This window comes from Musca domestica, unplaced genomic scaffold (assembly GCF_030504385.1).
Source record: "Musca domestica strain aabys unplaced genomic scaffold, Musca_domestica.polishedcontigs.V.1.1 15, whole genome shotgun sequence".
NCBI classification, from domain to species: domain Eukaryota; kingdom Metazoa; phylum Arthropoda; class Insecta; order Diptera; family Muscidae; genus Musca; species Musca domestica.
Window position 1 is genome coordinate 17007314 of NW_026712207.1, and position 20463 is coordinate 17027776.

The window sequence follows — 20463 nt, forward strand, 5'->3', positions numbered from 1 at the left end:
ACTTGTTATTATTTGTAAAACATTTTATTGCATAAAACGTTGCGTTTGATGTGAAGTTTGGTACAATTATTGTTATATGCTTAGGTATAATATTGAAAATTAAAAAAAAAAAATACTATATTACAATTGATTCCAGATTGGACTTTAAAGTACGTAATAAATTTGACGATCGGCTTCAAAAATGGATAAAGAACACATATTTATCTAAATAACAATGATATATTTCCTTAATTACAAACAATGTATATATTATTAAATTATACATAAAATATTTGGCACATAGCTAATAAAATTAATATTTTTATAATACATAGATAAAAAACAATACGACAGTCACAATGGCAATAACAACATAACGAAACTATATGAAATAGAACTAATCTTTTTAAAAGCCGTCAGAACATAAACATATCCTAATTAGCAACCTTCCAGCGACGCATCTAGAAATGCATTTCGAAACCAAATTGGGGCAACTAGCAAAAAAGTAATTTTTCCATGTAAAATGTATAACAAACGTCAAAAAAGTAGCCCTATGTTCTTCATTCAGATATGCACACACCTTTTTCCTGATCACAGTTCATTTTTAATTAGTTGAATTAGATTGATTTTGTGGGCAAAGAACTAGATTTAGGTTCTTCTTAGTTAAAATTTTACGCAAGGCCCTTAAAGTTTTAATACAAATAACTACACAGCAACCATTGGCTACACCTTCGGAAGGATTCTTGCAGGTGCAGCTATCGCTCTTGATAGATTTGAGAGTTGTGTCGCCAGATGGTGTTTGCACATTTGTCGAACAACAAGAACTTGAGGTGTTCAGCGACTGTGGTGCTGGATTTGAGCAACATGATGGCACTGGTGGTGCTGAATTGCTAGAAGAGCAGCAGGATGATGTATTTACAGGGGTTGGTTTTGAACAACACTGAGTTTTGGGTTTGTCGTTTGCCGCGACAGAACAAGCTGACGACGACTCCTTGGCACCACCGCAACAACCTCCTTTACCATCCATAGAAGCCAGATTTTGCAAAAGCAGTGCAACATCTTCTATGTTTTGATTGAAATCTGATTCACGTTTATTTGACGCTTTATTAGTTCTTTTATTGCCCCCACAACATCCCTTCGAGAGAGGTTTTGCCAATGGCTGGCTATCAGACGTCACCGCCCCTGTTGACTTCTTGCCACATGGCTTGTCTGATGAACAGCCACCTTGGCAATCCTTAGTTTTATCACATTTGCAATTAACACAACTGCAAATACCTGCATCAGCAGTAATTTGCTTCAATGTTGGTTTATTGTTCCGCAGATCGACTTCTATCAAAGCGGACCCATCGTTCGGTACTTCATCCGCTTTTTGCAGTGTTTCTTGCAATAAACTGGTATTATTGTCAATAGTCATAAGGATGTCGTTCAGTAAAGACTCGGTTTCCATGTCGGCGTCGCTGCTGTAATCGGTTGAACCCATTAGTAGTTCTTCAATATTTTCTTGGATGGGAATTATGTCCACAGAATTGCTTGTTGCGGTTTGGTCATTGTGCACATTATTAGTGTGTATTTGTTCTTGATGGTGGTTTCCGTTGTTAATACTGGTGTGTCGATTGATGGCTTGATCATTGTCAATTTCCATCAGACCATTGGCATTTAAATCATTTCCATACGATGTGCCATTTGTATTAATGGCCGAAATGGCATTGGCATAATTTGATTGCAAATTTACATAGCTGGGAACTTCAGTTGGTATCGCCAGACCCTGGACCGAGACAGGGGCCATGGGAAGAATAGGATTCGACACCAATACACCCTGCGACCACGAAGGCGTGGGTATCTCCTCTTCTGTGGCATATGCCACTTGTAGTGCTTGACCCATTTCAGGTAAGGGCATGCTCTCGATTTTCGGGGCTAAGGCCGTATATTCCGATTTCTTAATTTCTGGCATCCGCATGGAATACAGATCCTCAATATTGCACTCGACTGCTTCAGCTTTTATAGCTTTTGTCGGCATTTGAAGCTCACTACCTTCAAATTCGCTACTGTTGTATGTGGAATTTGTCTCATCGCCGACAGACTCCTCTTGCTTGATATCGCCAAATTCATCTCTAGGATTGCTCTTTTTGTTCCGATTTTTAGTTTTGCGTTCTCTAGTGCAACGGTTCTGCGTTTGTTTCTGGTGTGTTTTCTTGTGCGACTTGAGACTGTGCGACGTGCTGAAAGACTTTTGGCAAGTGGTTTCTTCGCAAGGATATGGTCTCTCTCCAGTATGGGTGCGTATATGTGTTTTAAGATGATGGGACGCGGTAAATGCTTTTCCACATGTATCTTCGGGACACTTATAGGGCCTCTCTTGAGTGTGAGTGCGCATGTGTTTCTTCAAATCGCTTAGTGTTGTGAAGCATTTATGGCACTGATTGCAATTAAAGGTTTCGCCATTATGTAGGCGCAAATGTGCATGTAGTCTGAAAATATTTGGTGGTTTGTTATTCATATGAAATATAAATTATGCATCCGACTCACCTGTAGCGTGTATTGAAAGCCTTCTCACACCCTTCCACATTGCATTCGTACGGCTTGACCTTGGTGTGAACTCTGATGTGAATTTTTAGACTGTACGAAGTCAAAAAGGCTTTTCCGCAACCTTCCTCGGTGCATTTAAAGCGATATTCGCCTAAAAAACGAATAATTTAATTCACCAACTGTCTATAGGACAATAGTGCACAACGTACCTTTATGGGTTTTTAGATGTGTTCTCAAATTACCGATCGTACTATAGCTTCGATTGCAATTTTCATAGTTGCACTTGTACCGTGACAGTGATTCATCCGAGCTCTGTATTTAAGCGGAAATAAAAACAAAATATGAAATGAAAACAATTGTTGTTAGTAAAGAACTGGACAACTGACCATGCGGATAAAAAAGAAGAGAATAATCAAATTAAATACATGCAGTACATATGTAATTTTATTTTGGAGGGCAAACTAAATGGCGAGAAGCTTTTACCTATGCGGTGATTTGTTATAAAATACCTTTGGTCAAATATGGAGCATTTGGAAAAATATTATTCTTAAGTTGTTAGGTTAATAGCACTCATTTTTTTTAAATATTGCAGTTGCTGTCATTAAATGTGGATCCGAGTTGTTTGTTTGGCACTATAAAGCAAATAGTGTTTGTTATATGGGATTGTTATTTAATTTTATAACTACTGGACAAAATTTTAAGTCTGCTAGCTAATGACATCCAATGTTATCTCTTGAGAAAGAAACTGTCAACGGTAAACCTTACTCGTATCAGTCAGTACGTCAGTCTTATATTTGCAAGGGTATTTAAAAAAAAAATTTTTTCTTGAATTAATTTTTTTGGTTATATTTTCCCAGTGTTGGTTGTTTTCCTAACCTTAACGTCCTCTACCTTTCCCATCGGAAATAGTTAATCTATAATGTATTGCAAACTACAATACATTACTGTTGTTTTCAATACTGTTTAATCCCAAGACTTGTGTGACAGGTTTCAAATGCAATCTAAGGTGGCAGTGTTTCAAACTCATCCACAATTCATTTAATGACAAAACTAAATTCATCACTTAATACAACCAGTTTTGAATACATTACAAGATAAGTATACAAGTGTTCCGGCATAATTGATAACGGTTCGTTTAGATCTTCCATACCTAAGTTTAAAGTACTTATATATATGTATCTATGTATTGAAGGGATCATTAGATGTCCAAAATAATTCATTGTCCAGTAGTTTTGATTGTTTTAGTGTTTTATTAAACACAACTATATATTTTAATGGCAGCTGAGTATATATTTTAGCCGAGCGGAATAATAAATTAGAGTACCTCGAAGGAAACAGTTGCGTAAGTTGATTCCCCTTTTTGTTTGTGTAACGCACCGGGTCGTATGCATAATGAAAGTTCATCAGGCTCATTATTTACTTCCATGTAACAACTATAAATTTATTATTTTCATTAATGTTTGGATTTAATTTTGTATTGATGTGGAGTATAGAGAGAAGCCAGCCAGCGTATGTATAGGCGCACATAAACACATGTTGGCTTTACAACAACAAATTGCAATTATGCTGCAAACAAATGTATATAGAAAGTATCTATGTAGCACCTGGCCTTGCTTGAATTGGTTTGTTGTAAAATACTTAGTATTAAATGTTAAAAGGTGTTGCTATTAGTTGAGTATAAATGCGAGCGTCAAGAATGCTAGCAAAAAACGCAATCGAAATTTTAATTCTCTCTTATATACATGAAAATAAAATTATACCTTCTGCTAGTTATTTGTATGTATTAAAAAATAGTGGTTATTTGTTGTCTACACATCAAAAAAAAAAAAAAACGAACAGAAAAAATAGCCAGCCTCTTAAAAATTCCACCCACACTTTGGAGTGAATGAACATTTTGATATTGCTATAAAAGAAGACGCATACGCGGAATGCCCTTAACATCTTTATGCGACCTTGGTCGTTGACATAGAAAATATTCACATTAATATATAAATAGAAAGATCAATCATTTTGCTTTTGGTTTCTACATAATATTGCCCTAACAAAAGGACAGGAATACTTTGAAAACACATTGACCGAAGTAGACCGACCTCCTTTTTTGATAACACAAAATAATTATTGTTGGCTACTATTAATTTCTTTTTCATCAGGTGTGCATTAATAGGCAAGCACAGAGAAGTAACATTTGTGGTATTCGTCTTTAATGATGTAATGTAGTAATTTTTGATATTTTTAACATTGACTGTATGCATCAGCCTACAGAAATCTAAAAAAGTCCTCTTGTATAGATTGACTTTAATTATGATAATGACCTAAAGGTCAATATTGAAAATGGAAAATGTGGAAAAAATTGAAAATATAATCAATATAGTAATAGCCAGGCGCGTGTGGAATAATATAGTTCGATTCTATAATTATAAAAAATAAAATCGACACCTTAAACATTCTAAAACTGATTGTGTGGTTGTCAAGAGATAAGATAATACTAAAAGATTTATAATAAAAAACAACTTTGGAACGCTGCATAATTTAAAAAAAAAAAAGATTTTTATCATCAACAGTTGGCCGGCTACCTATGCCACATTAAATTATATTTGGTATTTGAATTACATGTTATAAACATACATATTTAATTTATCTGAGAGATGTGTCTCCTGGGCCCTGAACATCAATAGTTATCCCCGTTGTCAAGTAAAAATATTTTATTAATTTAAGACAAATTAAATAGAAATGCATAAAATTCTTGGCAAATAATACAAAAATAAAATGCAACGATTTGGTTTTTTTGAGAAAAATTGTGGGCACATGTTGCACAAATTTCAAATTAAAAATACAAAAATCGACGGCTGTTAACGCCCCCTCAAACACTTTAGAAATATGTACCTATCTACGTAGTATTGAATATTATTATTATTATTATTATTATATTTCAGTGGTTGGCTGGCTGCACATATATGCGTATAGACTATGATCAATAAGAAACGAGGACATGCAAATTTCCAATAAACCAAAAATGTCAATAATCCTGATCTAAATGAGCAAGTGCCACCTGCTACGAATAGCGAATAGCAATGGGAAACATCTCAGTAGTTTGCTCTGTTTTTGTTCTAGTAGATAGACATTGTATATATTTGTGATGGAGAGTGTGTGTGGTTGTGTGTGTGATTTTTTCTCTTTTAAACAAAACAAATCTTTTATTTTTATTTGGTTTTCTATTTTTAGACTTGTGACTTTTCAAATCATAATTTCTTTCTCGGCAAATTCTTAAATGTGTGGTACTTTTTCTACTTTTTTTGTTTTATGAATAAATAATTTATGTATGTTGCGTGGGTCCTTCTGAACGGAATGGTTCTATTATCAAAATTTTCAAATTTTATTTGACCATTTGTGTATACATACGTATACACAGTGGCGCAAAAAAAATCCACAGAATTTATTTAGCTGAGTATGAGTACCTGAGTACCTAAATCTGCATAAATGGATAAAGAAATTATGTTTGAGTCTATTTAATTTACTAGTAAAATTAAATAAAAAATTATTGAGGGCATGTTTCGACATGGTGTGTGCATGAATTACTACTGCAATTTTTATACAAAAGCCTTTGTTTTTATTGAAATAATATTTACCATAAAGTCAATACACATTTAAAGAGTAATCTTCAAGACATGTGCCGATTTACCAATTTAGGTAAGATATAACGATATAAGATTCTGACCCTCGTGTTTATGGCGAGTTAAAGAGTAAAGTAAAGAGTAAAATTTTTCAAAATTATTCATTTGACATTAGGTGTGTCTGGTTACTTTGCCTGCAGGAATTGTGCAGCGGCGTCTTTCTGAGAGAGTAAGGTAGTTTTATACCCTTTTACAAAGAAAATGGGAAAAGTGAACAGACGGTATTCCTGCAGAAGATTGTAATCAGCTGATTTGTCAAAAAAAAAAAAAAAATTAGTCTTGTTAATTCAAAAAAAAAAATATATTTTCAAATTGAAAGGACAAAAAGAAATAAGCAAACAATAGAAAACATCTGATTGAATGTCAATGAATGAGAAGAAGAAGAGTTGCAAGTGATTGCAAGATGAAATTTGTTCAGCAAGAATTTGCAAATTCTCACTGAAAGAACTGTCAAAATTTGTCTCTTCAACCGCTCTCTTTTGCAAACTTTCGAGAATAATTGGTGCAAGTAAGCTTGTCTAATCCCATTCACGACGCACCAAAATACCAGCTGAGCTTATTTCTTAGGTTTTCATGGGCAAAAAGAAACGTATAACATTTTGAATGAATATCTTACAAAGAATTTGTACATCACACATTTTTTCTATTGATGATGTGTTATAGTATAAGATCTGCTCGAGAACAGAGCTCGCTCACCAGGCCAATTTCTCTTGTTTTTTCTTAAACCATGTTTTTTTTCTTAATTTGTTTAAAAAATAATATTGAACTTCATTCATGTTTAAAAACTGTTGAAATTAATCGTTAATTGGACAGAATATATGTTTTGTTTTCTCTTAAATTATCTCCTTTCCGGGCTGGTTTGCTTGCTCACGCTTTTGAGCAGCCATGGTTATACGCATGCTAATATGGACATGTTGAAAGTAAATTCGTGAAACTAGATACATGAGAAATATATAATAAGCTTACTTGATTAAATGCGGATTTTCACTTACAAAAAAGAAAAATCGGATACAAATAAACCATGCACAATAGTTCAAATAAATCAGAAGCAAAAATAGGAAACCCCCTTCAAGGCAATCAAAGAGAAACAAAAAAATAATTAAATTAAGCTGCCGTATGTAAAGAACATTGAAGCAAAGAATATATATGTTGACTGGCTACCTTTGATTTGAAACATTTGAGGGTGATATTGGCATGGTTGCTGATAAATTATATGAAATTGATGCTGATGTGCCATTTTCATCCTTTGGACATGGCGGTGCCATTTTGTATCCAACCATCAATGGTGCCGGTTGGACTTGTATTAACTTTTCATTCTCGAATGTGTACTCAAATTTCAAGCATATCCCATTGTTGACGTTTGTCTGGGTTGCATCCATGAAACTGGATAATGGCGGCATATCACCATTATCGTAAACCGATGATATTGGTTGGTTCGTCTCAGTATTGGGGGAAATACTACCCCCTACGTCCATGTAGTTAAAGTCCGTATCAGTTGATGACATGTTGGTTAAAAATGACGATGAATTGGAATTATTAATGTTAGAAGATGATGCGGATGCAGGATGCATATATGATGGAACCGATGACCCCGATGCACCGTGATAAGTCGTGTCTGTCGAAGAATTTAAATAGTTTAGTACAAAATCATCATCGATATATAAATTGGTGTCATTTGAGTGCATACTCATTGGCTTGTTTGCGAACCCATTTTCACTGATGTTTCCCACTGCCAGAACAGGGGATGTGTTTTCTGTGGTGCAGTGGTTGTTACGATCATAATTGATATCAATTAAGTTATCATCGTATATATTAAAACCTAATTGTCGGAGCACCTGTTGTTGCTGCAGTTGTCGCTGTTGCTCCTCCATATATTCCGCTGACCCATCATAGTCAATAAAGACGCTTCTGCCGCCGCCGCTGCTGCTACCATCGCTAGGCACTTGTTGTTGTGGTAGTGCGGGATTAATGATTGGCGAGGATGACGAAGAAAAGTTTGATAAGGAAGAAAGATTCAAACTACTGCTGTAGGCCGAATCGTCACAACACTCGCTATTATCTTTGGAACTGGGAAACAAAGCAACATTCTGCTCACTGAATATGTCGCCACTTGAAATTTCCATAACGTAATCAAAATTTTCTTTCACTTATTTTTCCAAAAAAGAAAAAAATAACTTTTTACGTTTTACTTCTTCGAACTGTATGGAAAATTTCACAAGAAATCCGATACGATTAATCTATCGAATCCGATCCGATACGAATGAATTGGAATTTGTATAAACTTAAATGATCAATTCTTCATTTCTTATATTTCACAATATAACAAGGCTTTGGTCACTTTTTAGAAACGATTATTCTTATTATTATTTTTTTTTTTTTTTCAATAATTTCCACTTGATATATCTTGCGGCAATCTCATTTTGTAACAATTCCACAATTCCCGATCACGATCTAATGAGAATAAAGAGCGAGGTAGTTCACACCAATTGTCACCAATTTACTAATTCCTTTTGAATTTTGCTTCGTAAATTTAGTCAGTGGTGGAAAAAAGTGTAGTAGCAATAGAAGGCAACGTAGTTTTTGTAAACCGTGAGACATGTATATATTTTATCAAGGGGGTAAACACTGTAGGTCATTGTTATATGTATTATGTAGTCGCACCACCACAGTTTCTTGTTTTTCGCCTATAAAAAATTACTCATCTCTAGATAATCTGGCAACAATTAACCCACGTGTATATGTATTTTTACCCTACGTAATTAACTAACTATCTATCAGCAAGTATATAGAAGTTTAAAGAAAGGACCATGGTAGAAGAATATAGGTAGGCGCATCGACACAGCTGCTGGGACAATGAACTGTCAAACCTATTTTGGAATTGAAAATGTTGAATGAAAAATTATTTATATTTGTAAAAATTGTTGGAAAACGCTTATTATAATAACCTCAGAATGACGTCGTATAAGAAAACATACAAAAATCTATTTTGTTTTGAAGAAACATTTAAAAAATGTAGACATATCAACGTTCCCAAACGTTGATGGATCTACCTGTATTCTTCTACCATGGAAAGGACATTACGTAATCAAAATCTTGAGATCTGGTGGATTTACTTCTATCTCAATAAGTATTTTTACATACAACATCTCCAACCGGGTTAGCCCTGATAATTGATCCCTCACAATAAATTTGACTATAAACTACTGACTATTGTTTTGTTACAGAACCTGCAGGAATATTCTAGTTAATGGTCTGTTTCCGAACTGTAAGGATGGGAAAGTTTTTACTATGATAACCGTTTTTCCCTTTATGTAAAGTAGTAGATTTTTGCAGGTTCTGGAACAGAGCACTTGGTTCCATTGTACCATGTATTCTTGCAGGTTCTGGAACAGAGCATATGACATGTGCAGTGGTAGAAAAATACAGGTATATGCATCAACGCTTGGGAATATTGGTATGTAAATTTTTTAATGTTTTTTTTTTGTTTTTGAAAAAAAAAGTAAATTTTTCGTATACAACGTCAATCGGAAGCTATTATGATATGCATTGTTTAACAATTTTAACGAATTTCAACAATTTTACATTCAAAATTTTCCATTTCAAAATTGATTTGAAACAAATTTTTTTTGAAGGAATTATTTTACTATGAATTGTGCCGTATGAACGGGTTAATTCGTGTTCCTAATTCTGAGAGTGAACAACATGATTGAAAGTGCAATGAGGTACATAGCATAATATAAATATGCTATTTGGATCAGTATTTACCTGAACCTGGCTCCGATAGTTCCACTCACAGAATACCTTCCTTGAACTGGCTTATTACCGAAGGACACATCTCTAGTTCTTTATTTATTTATGGTTTGGTTGTTGTTTGGACAAATAAAACTGCAAAACAATTCTTGTTTACACTTTAAATATATAAAATGAGCTCGCCATCAATGAAGAATCAAAATGACGCTGCAACGAAGCAGCGAAAATCTACGAAAACAAATTCTACGATAAAAACAAATTTGGATACTAGAGCCGAGTTGGCGGACTTGATCAAGAAAAAGGCGGAAACATCTGTAAGTTGTGGAAAAATGGATAATAATATAATTTTTCAATCGTTCCGGTTTATATGCAATTAGGAACAACTGGCAAATTTGGAGAGGCAAATATATGCATTTGAGGGTTCTTATTTGGAAGATACTCAACTCTGTGGCAACATAATACGTGGATGGGAACGTTATCTGACCTCGAACAAGGCAACAAATTCCAAAGCGGATAAACGGAACAGGAAGTTCAAAGAAGCTGAACGATTGTTCTCCAAGTCATCTATAACTTCAATGGCCATTTGTAACCGTAAGAGATGTTGAAATTATCATGTTTTTTAGTAGTAAACACATACACGTTTTACAGCCGAACGAGCCAGTGAATCTGATTCGGTAACAAATGAAGACTCCAGTGACAATCAGATAGCGTTAAACCAAAACACCACTACAGCCCATGATGGAGCGACAAGTATAAAAAGTGCAGGAAAAGATGATAAGAGTGATCGCGCATCAACTCCTCAACGTGAAACGATAAAGGAACCGGGTACACCGGGTGGTGGCACCTCTACTAAGAGTAAGTTGTCCTCTTCCAGCGTGACGGCCAAGAAAGGTGGACATGTCAATAAAAAGATCCGTCATCGATGATTTAGGGGAAGACCGCGACTTCGTTCATCATACTGAAAAAGACGCGCGCATTATTTGTATTTTAGGCTTTAGAGTTAAGGTACTTTCTTCATATTGCGGCATCGTTGTATTTATACTTTAAACAAAACCAATTTAAAACAATGAGAATTTTTTCTGCACTACGCTGATATTGTACGAATAAAAAGCCAACATTGGTATATTTCAATCTCAAAACTAAAAGACAACAAAGTATATAACTAAGCCTATAACTAATAGCGTTATAAACATTCCGCCAATCATAACGTATTTATCTTCAACAAAACGTCTTTCAATCAGCTTCATAGTGTGATTGGACAAACCTAAGGTACTGCCGATGGTCATAAGTCTTTTCTGCGCTCCTTTGAGAGTGGTTCGTTGGTTAACTAAACTGGAGAGAATGTTGCTTCCGGTCGATAACATTTCATCCACGCCCTGATGTGCATTGCCTAATTGTTGATTATGCTGCAATGCATAGTCCAGGTCCAAGCATGTTTCTGTATTATTAGCCGCAAAGCGATGGCTCAATAACTGTTCTCTTTCCGAAATCTCCTGTTGCCGTCTTTGTCTCTTCTCCCGGTAAAGTTGAAGACTACTTTGCAAGTGACGCACATCGTATTTCAATTGATCAACCTTCATTTTAGCTGTGGGTCGTTGAGAGACTGGGACTTTATAAAGCAAAACATCTAAACGGTCACAATTACTGAAATTATTCAGTCACGAAATTCCATATTAGATTGCAAACCCTGGCTCAAATAAAAGGTCATAAAAACCTACCTATTGACCTGAGTTATTTTCATTTGTATCTCATTTTCCACATCATAATTTTCAGTCTGGCCAGCCGTGTGAACCAATCGCTGAAAACTTTGCTCTATCTCTTTCAACAAATGATTCGTTTGATGATACAAATTTTCCATTTTTGTCCGCAGTTCCTATTGTTTATATTTTTTATGTGAAAATCAAAAGTTGAAACGTCTGTCATGACGTGTGCCAAAGGGGCAGACCACGAAGCTTACCTATTTTTCGGCGGCGGCGGCTTATCAAGAGCAAACCAATCAGCGGCGGCACGATATGCTTCCGTTTCGTGTATTCTCTACACAAACACCGCAACTGCAAGAATGTAAAAGTTTTTACTACGATAACGGAATTTCCCTTTATTATATCGAAGAAAATTGCAAAACTAGTAGATTCTTGCAGGTACTGGAACATAGCAATAATAAATTCAATGTATAAAACACAAAGAGTTGCCAACGAAGCAAGGGCAACACGCCTAATGTCAAAAAAATGAAAAATTTAACAAGCTGCAACAGCGGTTTGTTCACCTGGGGAAATAAAAGCATAAAGTGTGCCAAAGTGGACTACTTATTGATTAGTCCAAGGTATATTTAATAAGGGCTTAACTCTAGTTTAGTAAAAACTCTTCAATTTTTTCGAAATTTTTTACAGTGGTAGGTATTTTTACCCTGTTCCTATCTTTTCTTGGGGGACGGAACCGGGACCCCAGGTTTTTGACCCTAAAGTCGGGGTTCAAGACCCCGACTAGACCTGGATCCAATTACCCGATATAGACAATATACATATCGTTGGAAAGCAACAAATGGCCACATGTTAAGGTAAGTGGTCACGGTTCGGAAGTATAGTCAAATTATCTATTTTTTGGACCCGGATTTTTTATAAAACCCCCATTGATGCCAAATTATAGCTGACTCTCTTACCTTTTCAAAATGCTACAATTTGTGCTAATACCTTTTTCGGGTCCAGAGATATGGGTCTTTCCATCCGCATAACCCGGATTTTCGGGTCAAAAATCTGGGTTCCCGTGTCCGTCCTCCCGCTGCGAAAAATTTCGAAAAATTCGAAAAGTTTTTACTTAACTGGAGTTGTTCCAAAAACTAATAAGGTCAATCCAAGAATTAAAAAACAAAAAAATGCAAATATATTTGCTCATTTCCAAAACTGCATGAATGTAAAACTAGTACATTCCTGCATGTTCTGGGAAAGGGCAATTATTGTATCCTATAGAAACGATGAAAGGGATGTAAAATAAATATTAATTTGGTCACACATCTTGGAGGATATTCTTAAATAATTTGTTCCATAACTTGCAAAAAATTTGTATTTAGAGGTAGCTTTGTTCTACCTTCTTTAATTTTGCCATGGTTGAATATTTTAAAACTTAAAAATATTGTGAAACAACTTTACACGGAGTCTACTGTAATTATTTTGCAACGACAGACAAACTATCAGCTGTTGAACTTTGTTATTTGGCCACCTAAGGATGACGTCCACTACCGGGCTATTGGTTGTGTCTCACGTAAAGCGCTTTGGGCAATCTTTAAAAGCCCTGCAGAAGCACGAATGTCTGAAATCTTTGTACGTACATCTTAATGTCCCACCCACGAGAGTGCCCGTGCCCTCATATGGACGGTTAATATCGCAGTTGTACATCGAAAGCAATCAACACCTTCCTAAAAAGGATTTTAATATTTTGGTGGGTACCCTTAAAAACCGGGGAACATTTGACAAGCTTCACTTAAAGCCTGTTGACTATATATTCTCGGACGGCCAACATGAAGTATGTGAGCAGTTACGTCAGCAACTTAACGTACAACAACCAATCGTTTATTTGTTCAATGAAGATATAAATGATCTGGAAGAATTTCAACAATTGGAACCAGAAGAAAGAATTCGAGTGTACAACAATGTTGTTTTGGGTGGTACGTTCGATCGGATTCACTTGGGACACAAAATTTTTCTGAGTCAAGCGGTAATTCGAGCCAGCACCAGATTGGTAGTTGGGGTTACTACATCGAAATTAACTAAAAGTAGGTAAAACCGGAAAGCACTTAGTGTAGAACTCTTTTTCATTGGGAGACTTCTGTTTCTTTTTGATAGGTAAAACTCTGCACGAGTTAATACTTCCAGTGGAGAAGCGCATTGAAGAAGTCCAAAGTTTTTTGACGGAAATCGATCCAACCTTGCAATATGAGGTTGTGCCGATAGACGATCCTTTCGGTCCCACGAAAAGTGACCCAAATATGGATATGATTGTGGTCAGTGAGGAAACCCTAAGGGGAGGCGAAAAAGTTAACGAATTAAGGCAACAAAATAAACTAAATAAGTTGGAAATATTTTGCATAGAGCTCGTCGAATCGAGCGACAAAAGTGGTCCCAAAGAAAGCAAAGTAAGTTCCAGCAACACTCGTATCGATTTGTTGGGAACACGACTAAGAAAACCCGATGTAAGTAATTTTAATATTGTGTGTATATCTTGTTTACAATTTTAATCATTTACCCCCTAGCCAAAAACTCTCCCTCCATTGCCCCATATAATAGGCCTGACTGGTGGTATTGCTTCAGGAAAAAGTAAAATGGCTCAGCGACTACAAGGTATGGGCGCACTGGTAATGGACTGTGACAAAATTGCTCATGAAATTTATGAACCGGATCAAGTGTGTTATAACAAAATTATTGAGGAATTCGGGACAGACATTTTGAACGATGACAGGCGTATAAATCGTGCCAAATTGGGCCCAATTGTTTTTGCAGACGCAAATAAGCTAGAAAAATTAAATAACATTGTGTGGCCGGAACTGATGGTTGAAGTCAATCGTAGAATAAATGAGTTAAGAAAGGGTCCTAACTGTCCGAAAGTGTTGGTATTAGAGGCTGCTGTTTTACTTAAAGCTGGTTGGGATAAGGAGGTACATGAAGTCTGGTCTATGATTATCCCTCCAGAAGAGGCAGTGCGTCGTATCGTTGAACGAAATGGTCTTTCAGAAGAGGAAGCAAGGCGTAGAATTGCCAGCCAACCGTCAAATAGTGAAATGGTATCCAGATCCCACGTAGTCTTTAGTTCGCAGTGGGATTCTGATTTCACTTTAAAGCAAGCCGAAAAAGCATGGAAAATACTAATGGATGACTTAGTACATATTACAACGAGTAGCAACTTATAGGATTTCTACCCAGATTTTCCGGCAATATATTTTATATAGATCAATTCTGTTAAATCGTGATAAAATGTAGCAATTGTAGAAATTTATTAAGCATTTAAATGTTCAACATCAATATAGCAACGGGATTGAATAAAAGACAAAGGTTTGGTGAATTTTTATTACATAGTTTTGTATTCCTCTATTGCTAATATGCTTTTGTTTTTAAGTAAGAAAATGCTAATAAATTAATATGCATCCTTTAATGACTTTCTCCCTTTTTGCCAGTCACACGCTTGAAATCATTCATTTTAGTAGTCAAAATAGGGGAGCCTATGAATCCCAGGTAATCCAACTGAGTAACTTCGCCTCCTGACTGATTATTCTTAACAAAGATTTGGATATTTTGTACATTTTGGAACTTTACGAAACGTAGATTGACGGGTGTGCCCTTTTCCAAGTCTTTGGGATCCAAACTGGAAATAATTCAAAATGTAGTACATCATCACCAGTTCCATGTTCCACTAAATAAACTTACGTTAGGTCCTGGACACTGGTCATTGATTCCGCTTGATCAAAATCTATTGTACGCGGTTGATTGATAAAAATTTTAATTTCCTTGGGGCCTAGCTGAGGTGGTGCTTTGAATTTCAGGGAATGAATTTTCACCAATTGGTTGAATGTTACAGATAAGATTAATTGTTCGTCACAATCAGATTGCAGATAACCACCATTTGCGACCAGACAATGGTTCATAGGATGATCATCAGACTCATTTAGACATTCACATTCTTGTTTTGAAATGAATGTGTTAATTTCCATCTGAAAGAAAAGCAGCTTAGCAATATTAAAAAAACCTAGCTAAGGACATACTTACCAAACCTTGTCCATAGTCCTCGCCGGTTTCATCTCCACCTGATCCAATATGCTCTTGAATCTTTTGTTCCAATGCATTTATGTCTGCTCCCTGAATTCTATCGATTTTTGTCTAAAAATGCACAGGTTAAACCTACTTCAAGTTTTTTTATTTGCCATACTTACCCTATTTCTATAAAATATGAATGTGGGCATTGCACTTACACCCTGGCTCGCCGCAGTTTCTGGGCATTTGTCAACATCGACTTTTAAGAAAATTGCTTTTGGATACTTATTGGGCAGCATTTCAAATTGTGGAGCAATACGTTGGCAAGGACCGCACCTACGAGAGGGTCAATATAACAGATAAATTGCTTGAAAACTAACTTATTATTATTTATAGGTCGACAGGAACAATATACTACAAAGTGATCCTGTCCTTACCAGCTTGCAGTAAAGTCAACAACAATTAGTTTTATACCGGCAGCTGCTAACTCAGAATGGAAGTGTGCATCATCGTTAATCACACGTACGCTCATTTTGGTTAACTATTTTGTTTTTTTAGATATCGTAATAAATAATTAATAATAAAAAGAATTGTTTTTCTCTTCCAATAGAAGAATAGAATGACAGAGCACAAATATGAACTGGGGAGACGTAAGTCAATTTCCGATTAATTGAATAATCGACTTTGAGTACTGTTTTTTTTTGGAATCGGTAGTTGCTTATGCTATGTTTTCATTGTACTTTCAATCAAGTTGTACGCTCTCAGAATTAGGTACACGAATTAACCCGTTCATACGGCACAATTCGTAATTCATAGTAAAATAATTCCTTTTTTTCAAAAATTTTGTTTCTTGATTTTAATGGCAATTTATACGAGAAAAATGAAATTCTCACTAATATGAATAGAAGAAATTATTGTTTTTCTCCCAAAGATTTATTTTTTATTATATCATTAATTTGACAATTTTCATTTATGTTTTCAACTTTTTGTCATTTTTTTTTTTTTTTTTTTTTTTTTTTTGTACTTCTACGTCGTCAAGTATGTTGGTGGTTAGAACACTTTCGTGCCCATTCACCATGACCGGTTATTGGTTACTTGAAAAGTATCAGTACTCTTTTATTTTCGTTTTCTTTTTGTTTACAGTATATGTGTGTTTACAGAATGTAGTGATATGAATGAAATACATAAGAAATCAAAACAAAAAAAAAATCAAAACTAAAGGAAAAAATAAAGAACTGTCAGCAAATATGATGATTATTTACAAATAAAAGTCAAACTTCAATTTTGCAAAGTGCAATAAAGTTGATTAATTCATCTATATTTTGTTGGTTTTTGGACATCAGGATTTCCGGTAAGTTATTAAATTTCTTGAACAAATCAAAATCATTCCTATGATTTTGATGCTTTTTGCAGAAAAAAATTATGTGTTTTTCATCTTCAATTTCGTTGCAGGTTTCACAAAGATTTGAGTCAGCAATTCCAATCCTGTGGAAATATTTTTTGGTGTAAGTATGACCAGTGAGCAATCGATTAACAATCTTTATGTTTTCAGGTTTCATGTTTGATGAAAAGAACCAGGGCTGTTTAGCAGGCGCCGGGAAGAATTGGTAGAAGTAAGTTCCTTTAGTCCGTGAGATGTCCTTGTAATTTTCTATAAACTCATTCCACAGGAGTGACTCAATGCGTTTCGACGCATCTGTGACCGACAGACAGAAGTTGATTGGTGAACCAACATTTGCTGCATGCTTCGCAAAATAATCGGCTGTTTCATTGATTGGTATACCGACATGGGAAGGTGTCCAAACAAACGAGATTTTAATTAAATGCGAATTAACTATTTTGTTTAGAATATTGTACACAGTGAAATTGTGAGATGTGTTGTTTTTAAGCAGAAGACAAGCATTTTTGCTGTCTGTAAATAAAGCAGCTGTGCTGACACCGTCTTCGATCATCAAATCAATTGCCTTTTCAATTGCACATAGTTCACCAGTAAGAGAAGAAAGTTTTTCATTAATTTTGAAAACAAAATTTTGATTAGCAGATATATTGCAGACAGCGCAGCCTGTGTTGTTGTTAAAAACAGCAGCATCCGTCGCCCAAATAGAAACGCCTTCGGATCTGAAGTCGTTAATTAATTCGTAGTAGTGTGCTTTGAAATATTCTGTTGGTGTATTGTTTTTGGTAGTATTAAATATATCCAGCATGAAATCTACCTTGTTGGTCGGATGTTGATTGTAACCAATTTTGAGATTTTCAAAAATTGTGCGAAACTTTGTATAGACATATCCAAGACTAGTTTTTCTTGAGGTATTTGAGGTGAAGTATTCATACAGAGAAGAGTTGTATATTTTAAGTCTTATCAATTCTTTAGCCGCCAAGTGTTGAGCTCTTAAATCTGTTGGTAGCATACCAGCAAGAGCGTATACCACATGATTTGGAGTGGAAGGCACCAGTCCCAAATTTTTTCTTAACAACTGATTTTGAAAGCTTGTTAGCTTCTTGTTTATATACATTGGTCTGTGAGCCATCGATGAGATTGCATATTCGGTCTTTGAAAAGATAAGTGATTTTGACAGGTTTATAGCTTTTGCGGGATGAATTCCACTTTTTGGACCCGTGACCATTTTTAAAGCATTAACAGTATTTCTGCAGGATATCATCACCTCTTCGTAGTGCTCCTTGAGTGATAGACTGTTTTTAATATGTCTCCCTAAAAATTTGATGGACTTAACAACATTTACTTGGACTCCATTTAGTAAAATGTTGGGATTTCTCCGACCTCCTTTAGCCACGTACATTACTGAAGTTTTCTCAACATTGACGTCAAGGTTTAGTTTTTTTAATAAGGATACCATGTTATTGGTTTTGATTTGTAAAATATTGTTGGCACTATCAAAGTCATGGCTTGCCACAAGCAAAATAAAATCATCCGCATATTGGAAAATGTTTGTGTTTTCATCAGCTAAACCATGGAGGCCTATTGTGTATAGGTTGAATAGTGTTGGGCTTAAACAACTGCCTTGAGGGATCCCATTGTATATATTTAGGGTGGAGTTTCCCATACAAAGAGTCCTTTTGCAGAGAAAATTGATTATCCATAATCTTATTTGGAGTGGAATGTTTATTTCTATTAAAATCCTCTTCAGGTAATTTATATCGACACACTCATAGGCTTTCGATACATCCATCGAGAGAACAATCACCTTGTCATTTTTTTCTTTGGAGGTGTTTATTGTGTGTAGTATGTCATTAATGCATGTTGAAGTTGACACATGTTTGCGGTATGCATAAGATCTAGGTGGAAGAGTTTTATGTTCATCTAGAAAATCATTGAGCCTTTGTTTGACCATGAGGTTTAAAATCTTTGCCAGTACAGATATTAAAGCAATTGGCCGAAAATTTGTGCAGATGTCTAAATTTTTTCCTTTTTTCGGTATGGGAACAATTTTTATTCTCCTCCATTCTTCAAAAAACTCACAGTTTTTCCATTGATTATTAAAGGAATTCAAAAGGTGCTGCTTACTATCTTGGGATAGTTTATTAACCATTTCATAAGTGATTCCATCCAGACCAGCTGCAGATGGTTTAGTTTTTTGCTGTAGAACATTGTCTAGTTCTTCCATGGAGAAATTTGCAGATTGATTGTTATAAATTGAAATGGATATAGTTTGTCTGTTGTTGGGAACCTGTTCACTCAAATGACGTAAGAAGGCTTCGTTGTTGTCAGTGTTCCATTTAGAAGCAGATTGGGGTTCGAAAACCGATTTACAGCTCTTTACATAACGGAAAAGCGATTTTGAATTAGATAATTGGCTTAAATCTGACAGTTTACGACGTTTGTCGCGATTTTTGGCACATTTTACGGCTTTTTTGAATTTAGATATAGCGTTGATTGCACTCAGGGCATTTTCAGTGGTTTTGTATCTATCAAATTTCTGTTCTGCGGCCTCTTTTTGACGTAAGAGTATGGTAATGTCATTATTCCACCATGTTTGAAATTTTGTTTCAGCAGTAATGAGAAAAGTTGAATTTTTTATTGTTGATTTTAGCTTCGATTGAATATCATTCATATTGGAATCAATTTTTAGATTTGATAAGTTTTTGAAGAGATGTTTTTTTGCTAGGAAGTACTGTTGCTTTGATGTGAAATTATCTATGTTAATAAGGATTGGTCTGTGGTGGCTTCCTCCTATGCTTGTATTTTTTACATTCCAATTAAAGTTTGAAGACATATTTGTGAAGGTAAGATCTAACACAGAACCGAAAGAACTGTCAAATAGATTCTTTTTAAAGGTTGCTGAGCCATCATTAACACAACGAAATGCCGAACTGTCCATCAAGGTTTGCACAGTGGATCCTCGAACTGTGTCAAAAACGTCACCATATGCTTTACATCTTGCATTAAAATCCCCGCCAATAATGACATTTGATTTTCCATTTAGAAAGATTAAAAGTTTTGATACTTCAGTTTTTAAAACATTGGATTTTACAGAATGCGGAAAGTATACTGAGACAATCGTTAAATTTTGAGACAGGTTTGTAGTTTGACATATTAAGATGTCTAAATCCGATGCAAAAGGTAATTTTTTCATTTTAATAGTTTTTTTGTGCAGGATGGCAACGCCACCATAATTGTCGATTCTTTTTTTACAGAATAATCCATAATTGTTTACGTAAGATGATGATGCATTTTCATCTACATTAAAAATTTCGCTTAAGATGCATATATCGACAGAAAATTTGTTTAAGTAAAGTTCTAAATAATTTTTATTTTTATTCAAACTTTGTATGTTGTGCTGTAA

General features: G+C 35.1%; 5 protein-coding genes across 7 annotated transcripts; 2 read left to right on the top strand and 3 right to left on the bottom strand.

Moving 5' to 3' along the window:
• Positions 1–2: 2 nt before the first annotated feature.
• LOC101888464 (metal regulatory transcription factor 1) lies at positions 3–8643 on the bottom strand. 3 transcript variants are annotated; one of them, XM_005178585.4, is made up of 6 exons: positions 7864–8643; positions 7338–7791; positions 3830–3938; positions 2715–2817; positions 2506–2656; positions 3–2447 (listed from the first exon to the last, which is right to left on the bottom strand). In XM_005178585.4, exons 1-6 carry the CDS (start codon positions 8297–8299, stop codon positions 584–586), a joined length of 3117 nt encoding a protein of 1038 aa, XP_005178642.3. In that variant the 5' UTR covers positions 8300–8643; the 3' UTR covers positions 3–583. The 3 variants fall into 3 exon arrangements, with proteins under 3 accessions (XP_005178642.3, XP_058975725.1, XP_058975726.1); XM_059119742.1 differs by having other exon boundaries at positions 8012–8154; XM_059119743.1 differs by lacking the exons at positions 3830–3938; positions 7338–7791 and having other exon boundaries at positions 8012–8638.
• A 1320-nt stretch (positions 8644–9963) lies between these two features.
• Positions 9964–10857, top strand: LOC101887837 (chromatin modification-related protein MEAF6). The gene is made up of 3 exons (XM_005178580.4): positions 9964–10240; positions 10304–10517; positions 10575–10857. The coding sequence occupies exons 1-3, from the start codon at positions 10100–10102 to the stop codon at positions 10850–10852; spliced, it is 633 nt and encodes a 210-aa protein (XP_005178637.1). The 5' UTR covers positions 9964–10099; the 3' UTR covers positions 10853–10857.
• Positions 10858–10902: 45 nt separating this feature from the next.
• On the bottom strand, positions 10903–11882 carry LOC101888000 (probable Golgi SNAP receptor complex member 2). Its single transcript, XM_005178581.4, has 2 exons — positions 11645–11882; positions 10903–11570 (listed from the first exon to the last, which is right to left on the bottom strand). The coding sequence occupies exons 1-2, from the start codon at positions 11782–11784 to the stop codon at positions 11066–11068; spliced, it is 645 nt and encodes a 214-aa protein (XP_005178638.1). The 5' UTR covers positions 11785–11882; the 3' UTR covers positions 10903–11065.
• Positions 11883–12897: 1015 nt separating this feature from the next.
• On the top strand, positions 12898–14984 carry LOC101887329 (bifunctional coenzyme A synthase). Its single transcript, XM_005178577.4, has 3 exons — positions 12898–13692; positions 13763–14109; positions 14170–14984. The coding sequence occupies exons 1-3, from the start codon at positions 13146–13148 to the stop codon at positions 14821–14823; spliced, it is 1548 nt and encodes a 515-aa protein (XP_005178634.2). The 5' UTR covers positions 12898–13145; the 3' UTR covers positions 14824–14984.
• On the bottom strand, positions 14967–16313 carry LOC101887496 (thioredoxin-like protein 1). Its single transcript, XM_005178578.4, has 5 exons — positions 16099–16313; positions 15841–15997; positions 15677–15787; positions 15338–15621; positions 14967–15275 (listed from the first exon to the last, which is right to left on the bottom strand). Exons 1-5 carry the CDS (start codon positions 16191–16193, stop codon positions 15062–15064), a joined length of 861 nt encoding a protein of 286 aa, XP_005178635.1. The 5' UTR covers positions 16194–16313; the 3' UTR covers positions 14967–15061.
• Positions 16314–20463: the final 4150 nt, after the last annotated feature.